Source organism: Zingiber officinale, chromosome 5B (genome assembly GCF_018446385.1).
Source record: "Zingiber officinale cultivar Zhangliang chromosome 5B, Zo_v1.1, whole genome shotgun sequence".
Classification (NCBI taxonomy): domain Eukaryota; kingdom Viridiplantae; phylum Streptophyta; class Magnoliopsida; order Zingiberales; family Zingiberaceae; genus Zingiber; species Zingiber officinale.
Genome location: NC_055995.1, coordinates 20,305,176 through 20,312,929, shown reverse-complemented (window position 1 = coordinate 20,312,929; position 7,754 = coordinate 20,305,176). Strand labels below are relative to the sequence as shown.

Sequence of the window (7,754 nt, the reverse complement as noted above, 5' to 3'; positions counted from 1 at the left end):
TTACTTTATTAAATTTTGATATCTATTTTTTATTACACCATATATCAACTTCCCTATTTTTCTCTCATCTATAATTTTTAGGAAATAGAATCTATTCTCTAAATTTAAAAAAATACTATTTATAAATATAAAATTTAGAAAATAGATAAGATAACTGATGTAAAATTTTTTTAACTATCCTATCTAAATTTTAAAGTAAAATTTTTAGATAGGATAACTGATGTTGATGTTTTTAAAGAATCGGATGATGCATAATGACTAGTTTTTCTGTATTTGTTTTCTTTTAATTGGATTAAGAATTGATCAAGAGTTTGACGAACCATATAGTTATCTATATTAGAATGCTAAAATTTAATCATGATTTGTGAATGTTTGATACAATCTTCAAAAACTATTTTACATTCATCAACCAAATAAAAACAGCATTCTGTTAAAGAGTTAAAAGTACGGTGTTAGTTTCTAAATCCCTAATGCTATCAAATGTCATGGAGTGACAATCACAATCACCTGTATTAACTGATCGATGCTTGAGGTATCTTTGTTGCTTGACATGGATCAGTTTACTCGAAGAACAAGACTAGCAGATGGATCCATGACAGTTACTGATTAGACTAAATAGTCGTCTTGAGGTGGTACGCTTCTCCGGAGCTCGGTTGCACTTGAAGAAAAACCCGATTCTGCAAACTGAGACCGACATGGATCAGAAACAAAAGCTTCTGGTGGAGAAAAGGGTCGCATGGAAGGGCAGTAGAGAGGCTGCAGCGTGCGTTTACTATCAGGAGAGTCTCGTAAGGAAATTCTACAGACGGGGCATGTCGAATGTTGCTTCAACCATATATCTATGCAAATAACATGGAAATTGTGCCCGCAGAAAGGGAGAATGCGCAAGACATCCTTCTCTTGGTAATCAGCAAGACACACTGTGCACCTACAAAAGGTAGAAAGATGAGTTAGGCATCTCAGCTATGCCCATTCCAAATTTGAATGAATGTTAAACTATGCATGGAAACAAAAGACAACCGACAAATTATTCAAGAAAAAAGATAAGTTCATGCGAGTGAATAGCCCAAGTTGACAGAATGACAATACGGAATGCGAGAACGTGCATTATCCTGATGGCAATTTATAGAAGTAATGATGGAGGGGTTATTAGGAGAAAATGATGCGTAAGGATAGACAATAGGCGACTGGTTGAGAGACCAGACAGTGACAGGGAATAAATCTGAGAAAAAGTAGCATGCTTCCAAATTAACTGTCAACAGACTCATCCTTTATACTAAACTATTGAGAAAGACTACGAAGCAAGGTGGATAAACTCAAGGCTAAATGCTCAAACCACATACTCAAAGTTATGAATTTATTAAGGTTTAAAATCTAGAACCAAACTAGAATTTCAGTCCTGATTGGCTTGAGACATGCTGTCTGTGCTGAGAATCAGTGTCGGCAGTGTGCCAAAGCAACAAACTAAAATAAGAGACAGGTGAAAGAGAGGAGGAAGACACATAGAAGATCTATTATGTGCACCAAAAGAAGAAGAAGATGCCATAAAAAGGACTTGAAGGTTGCCTTGGGCAACAATAAGGGTGAGAAGGGTCTTCGGAATTGGTCACAAAGTGGTCACATACATCTCGGGAGCTTGTAGAGTGGTGGCATGTGTCTCGAAAGCTTGCGCAATTGCACCAAAGTAAATCTCACAATTTCTTCACCGATCTTGAAGGAAATTGGAACTGCCTTGAGCAAAGTTGTAGTTGTTGCTAGAACTATTGTCATGATGCAGAAGCTTCAGCACTGCAGAAGCTTCAGCACCGTCTCAGGAGTCTTGAAAGGTCACAGTTACAAGGTGTCATTGAGTGAGATTTTCATCATCTTAAGCATGTTCTGCATCTTGGTTCACCGGAAAAATGAGAAGATTTGATGGTGTCAACTGACAAAGAAATTGTAATAAAAAAATACCTAATTGGCACCCCTCCCTAAAGTAAAAGCCCAAAAGTGCCCTCTTTTTTTCATCCGGATATCATCTAATCAACCAAAATAGCCAATCAATAGACTGCCCATAACTGTTCAAACTGGACCCATATAGATCTATCAAGATGAAGTGGTCGTTTCACAATGAAGGATCAAGACTACCCAAAATATTTGCATTTTGATCTATGGATGTCTATCAATGTGAAATGTCCATTTCAAAATGATGGATCACCACCATTCAAAATAAGTAAAGAGTATATATGAGTTCATAGGGTCTCCAAGAGCAAATTAACAGTATCACCATTTTAACCTATGAATGTCCAATAAAGATGAAATTATCATTTCACCTTGATGGGCATTTATGAGTTGAAATGAAAATTTGAACCCATCATTATGATCCTGGAGCTCTTTGGAACTCATTCATGCTCTCACACTTTAATGTTAACCATTGTATGTTCATCAAGGTGAAATGACCATTTCACTTTGTAGACATACACATGTTAAAATGCAAATTTGAGACCACCATTGTGCTCTTGTAGGTTCTAGAAAATTGTACATGCTTTCACACTAGCATTTTAATAATTTAGATCTTTCAAGGTCAAATAATCATTTTACCTAAATGGCCTTTCATTATCAAAATATATGTAAAACCACCAGTGTACTCTTGAAGGTACTAGGAACTCATATATGCCCCAAGCTTGCATTTTGACCATTGCAAATGTGGCAATTTTATTTTGATGAACATTCACAGCTTAAAATGTAAATGTGATACATCAATGTTCTTTTGTAGGTCTCAAAATCTCATGCATGCCCTGACACTTCCATTTGAATATTGATCAAGGTGAAGTTATCATTTCACCTAGATGGATATATACAAGTTAAAATGCAAATGTAAGCCCACCAGTGTGCTTTTGGAGGTTGTAGAAAATTATACAATCCCTCAAACTTACAATTTTAAGAAGTGCATGCCTATCAAGGTGAATTGGTTATTTCACCTTGATGAATCTACATAGGTGTAGTCTGAGTAGCCAGATCTAGTCCAAGCAACCAAGTACAATTGGTTGATGAACTAATCCAGTCAACTAAATGGTGCCTGGGTGAAATATGGGAGAATATTTCATGATTTTTCACTTTAGGAAGATGAATCTGTTCGGCATTTGTAAAACTAAGTGTATCCAATGGCCAATTCCCAATTTTTTTTATATGGTTCGAAAAATTCACCTAAATTTAGAGGACTCTTGAAGAACCTTATGTATCCTAAAAGTAACTTAAACTGTAACAAAATTTTAACTTAAAATAAAAGTGATCCATCAAATCTGCATCTAGATGTCTTACAAAAGAAACTCAAAATTCTCACAATGTCACAGATGGAAGTAAAGATGATTATGGGATTCCATTAGTAACTTATAGTATATAAAGTTTAAGAAGAATTAAAATTTGTAAATATCATGATCAGGAAAGATGAAAACAATACTCTACGCACAAAATGAGATGGAAGGGGAAAAGCTAGAGAAATAAATAATATGAGTTTTAATGTTTAGTAAATTAAACATCAAAATAGAATGTGTATCATGATGTATAAAGATTATAACAATAATAAACAAACCTGTTATGGTAGGAAAAGTTTCATTTTGTCACCCAAAGTTCACCTCCAGAGTTCTAAAATCAATAGACCCAAAAGTTTCCATACTCTTGTTATTTCACCCCAAAGCCATTACCTCCATTGTTTTATGATGTAGTGACATGACATATCCACCACATCATTATTCTATTAGATAAATTAACAATGTTAATGGTTAGGGGGTGAAGGAATAAAAGTTTGAAAACTATGTGATTTAACAATTTTTGGAGGGAGTAGTTTGAAATATGACAAATTTTGAAGGCAAAATCAAAATTTTCCACTAAAATATGTATGATGAAAGGGATTTTAAATGATATATAAATGTTTTGTTCCCTAAAATATAATTGATTGATCAAATCAAAAGGAAATTTTAAGAACTACAAGAAATTATTTATGGAACAACTAGAAAAACTAATAAGGAGAATTAATGATGATGTAGCAAGACTATATGGGGAGATATGGGGAAAGAAGTTGAAGTAAAAAAAATCAGTTGCAAGGTCATGTTTGAGAAATGCTTAACTAGTCAATATCAACTAATGAAGCTAGAATAGGCCTAAAAATATCATAATAAGAAAAATATTTCTAGTTTTATTGAATTGGATTGATGAATTCTAAGGATAATAATGCAAGATTTTTCAAATATATAATATACAAAAAAAACTTTGGGATGAAAAGGTTCATAACGATGATATTATGAGAAATACCATGACAAATAAGATTAGGAATGTGCAATTCTTCCAGAATTGTAACATATAGAGAGAATTGTTAGGAAAGAGAGCACAAGGCTAGTAGCTTCATACCCTAAAGATAGATATAGTTGTAAACTACAATGAATTGGAATTGATATAAGATACCTAGAATTGACCAAAGATCATCTGAGTGAGTACCCAAAAATATATAGCATAGTAATTTTTGTAGAAAATATAATATTGATTAAGATATTATTAATAGGATAAAAATGAGTGGTTAAAATGAATATAATTTCCTAATATCTTGTGTGATACTCGTGTGTCCCTTGTACTAAAAATTATTTTCAACGTTGTGGTAAGACTAACCATATTTTATGGGTTGGATTATTGCATAATTAGGAAGAACACACACAAAAGTTAATATAGCAACATTGATTAAGATATTATTAATAGGATAAAAAGTGAGTGGTAAAAATGAATATAATTTTCTAGAGTCTTGTGTGATACTTTTGTGTTCTTTGTACTAAAAGAAATTGTTTTTGACAATGTAGTAAGACCAGCCATATTTTATGGGCTAGAGATTGCATAAGCAGGAAAGAACACACACAAAAGTTAGTATAGCAGACACTATAATGCTAACATGAATTTGTTGGAAACCAAAAATACTAAATAAAAAATATCATTTGAGAGAAGTAGAGCTGTAGTTCTTGATATTGTGAGAGAAATCCTTTAATGGAGATGTTCCAATGGTATAATTAAATTGGATCAATTAGAGTTGGTGTGAGGGATAAACAAAAACCAAAGAAAACTTACTTAAAACAACTTAGTGTGACTAAAAATATTTTAAATTAATACCAATATAACCTATATAAAGTTACATGGTGGGTATGATTCCTAAAGGAAATAGCCACTCCTAGTAGTTGGGAGTGGGCTCATGGTTTATTTGTTGTTGCCACCACTAGAATAGATGACTAATCATGTATTTAGCCATCTTATGGAGAGGCATATCTTAAGAACAATTAGAATTGGGGAAAAGTGGAAGTAGATAGCAAGATGCAACCTTGCCAGCATCAGTTTCCTGGAAAGACAAGCTAATATGCTAATAATCCAACAAAATTAAGTTGATAAACCTAATAATTTCTCACAGTAAGCATATGAACACAACTACATCAAAAATATGTAGAGAAATTAAAACAACGTGTTAAAATAGGATATATAATAAAAGAAACTAATTGTTAGAGAATAAAGTGATGAATAAACGGCCTAAACAATAACCACATCAAAAATGCTTACACCAGTTTACACTTGTTGTTAGAATGTTTTACTTGAAGAAAGAGCATACCTTTCATGACAAGTAAAACAGATAACAGAGAAGAGACTTAACTTTGATATCAGCTAATCATATAAGTTCCTATTTTTCAAAAAAAAGATACAAATAAAAGTAATAGATTAACCAATAGTGCAACATCACAAAATACTCGTGTTGATTATTCAATTCTAAACACTTTTCATTAAAATGTGTAAAAAAAATTCAGTTCATCCTTATCTTAAGTTTCAAAACCCAATATATCTGATGATAGCATTGTAAAGGAGATTCAGCATTTCTTCTGTTTTTCTCTCAAATCATTCTCCATAGTAAAGTGGCAACAAAAGGTTCTCTTATGCTGGTTCAGAGAATCATTTTCCCATGTTGAAGTATGCATAAAACAGGTGGGACTAAAAAGGAGCATATCATGTAGCTATAAATCTTCTAATAATCTAGTTGTATGATAATAGAATCTTGTAACTATGAATACAGAAATCAACAGTGCAGCCGAGTTCTAAACAAGAATATAAGATGAAGGCATAACTTGTAATACATTTGAAATAATGATGAAATGATATCTGTGCAAAAAATGTAAAAGAAGGTAATGTAACTTCATCTGATTGTCAAAGTTAAAAATAGACCTGAAACCGACAAGCGAAAACATAAGATTATGAAATATTTCAGACACAACTTTATAAGTAGTGCATACGAAGAAATTTCATGCTTCATAAGAATGATTGGAATCACACAGATTTCAATCACAAAATATAAGCAGATAAAAGCCAGAGTTTTGCTTAAGTCAGCTGACAAGAGTCAAGATTGACAAATCATAGAGTAGATTAAAAGCCAAAGAGTTTTAGTCGATGGATATAGGAACAATCACAAAAGCAAGAAAAATCTTTTATACAAATTATTGACATTGTGAACATGTCAAAAATGAAAGCTCACTGTGTTTCTTGTCCGCATGAAAAGGGAAGATCCCCAAATTTTTTTGTAGGGAAGCTAGAGACTGTAATCGGTTCCAATCCATGAATCCCACGTTGTATCTGTTTCAGGAAGGAAAAAGTAAGAAATTAATAGGTAACCATCTATGTTCAAATATCACAGTTTCCAGTGTCAAAGTGTGATCAAGAAGAAATTCCAAGAGTGCAGCAATCAACCTCTTTAAGAACAGGGCACACAATTAATAGGGAAAAGAAAGCAGTGAAAATAGAGATACATAAACTGGTAGCTGACTGCGTGCATCTAGATTGTCTCAAAACGAATAACAGAAATAAAAATGGGTAACCTAAAAAGTCAAACTTGATAAGCTGAACCAAAACAAGGCAATTAAAGCAACCTGTTCAATATTAACATCCTTCCTCTATCTTCAACCATTCTATGTTCTATAATTGGTACTCGCAATTAAACAAGTCCCATATGGGGAAAGAAAATTCTCCTTCCCTCTCGTTTGAACTATTCTGCCTTGAGTTACTACCATTCCTAGAAGCTGGGAAAAAGTGGACACAAAGAGAACCCATCGCAAGAATGTGATGTCAAGGACAGAAAATGAATAGCAGAATGATATCCAAATACGCTGACTTATACTCCTGTACAGTCTTCTTTGATCCATACCCCCACTTATTCTTGTTGCTAACATTCTAAACCCCAATCGGTCCTTAATTACTCAAAATCATTATTACCGTCTATGGAACAGGAAAGGCAAACAGATGAAGGCATATACTCACAGAATATGAACTGGCAATGCCAAGTTCGGATCTGGCGGCGTCATCAGGAAGCGAAGTTCTCGATCTCCTAAGGTGGATTCTCGCGCAGATGAGCCGCGTGCACACAAAAACTATGAACATGATACTCACCGCGAATCCGATCACTGTCATCACCAGGTTAAGCCCGGGCGAGACCATGATTCCTCCCTTCCCCCCAATCCCGCTCCTCTCCTCTCCTCCGATCACAGATAAGGCATGCATGACGATATCATCGCTTCCTTCTCGAATCTGATTCCTCGAGGTCACTCCGCAAAGAGACGTTGCAAATCACTGGAGCCAGAAGAGAGGAACAGCGAAGGGACTCCGGTGGCATTCTCCGGAGGGCAACACGGCGGATAGGAGGAGTGCGACGGACCAAAACAAACGAAAAAAAAAATGAAATTAGGACTCTTCCCACTTCTGCTACT

At 34.2% G+C, this 7,754-nt stretch overlaps 1 protein-coding gene across 1 annotated transcript; it reads right to left on the bottom strand.

Moving 5' to 3' along the window:
• Window positions 1–362: 362 nt before the first annotated feature.
• Window positions 363–7,535, bottom strand: LOC121984217 (RING-H2 finger protein ATL74-like). The gene is made up of 3 exons (XM_042537042.1): window positions 7,309–7,535; window positions 6,530–6,627; window positions 363–928 (listed from the first exon to the last, which is right to left on the bottom strand). The coding sequence occupies exons 1-3, from the start codon at window positions 7,483–7,485 to the stop codon at window positions 607–609; spliced, it is 597 nt and encodes a 198-aa protein (XP_042392976.1). The 5' UTR covers window positions 7,486–7,535; the 3' UTR covers window positions 363–606.
• Between the last annotated feature and the right edge of the window lie 219 nt (window positions 7,536–7,754).

What these genes read in the sequence shown, in the direction of transcription:
- LOC121984217 (XM_042537042.1), bottom strand. Translation starts at nt 7,485, where the DNA reads ATGGTCTCGCCCGGGCTTAACCTGGTGATGACAGTGATCGGATTCGCG. An exon ending in GCATTGCCAGTTCATATTCT is followed by an intron (nt 6,628 to 7,308) that starts GTGAGTATATGC and finishes TTCCTGAAACAG; the next exon opens with ATACAACGTGGGATTCATGG. An exon ending in TCATGCGGACAAGAAACACA is followed by an intron (nt 929 to 6,529) that starts GTGAGCTTTCAT and finishes TACCTTTTGTAG; the next exon opens with GTGCACAGTGTGTCTTGCTG.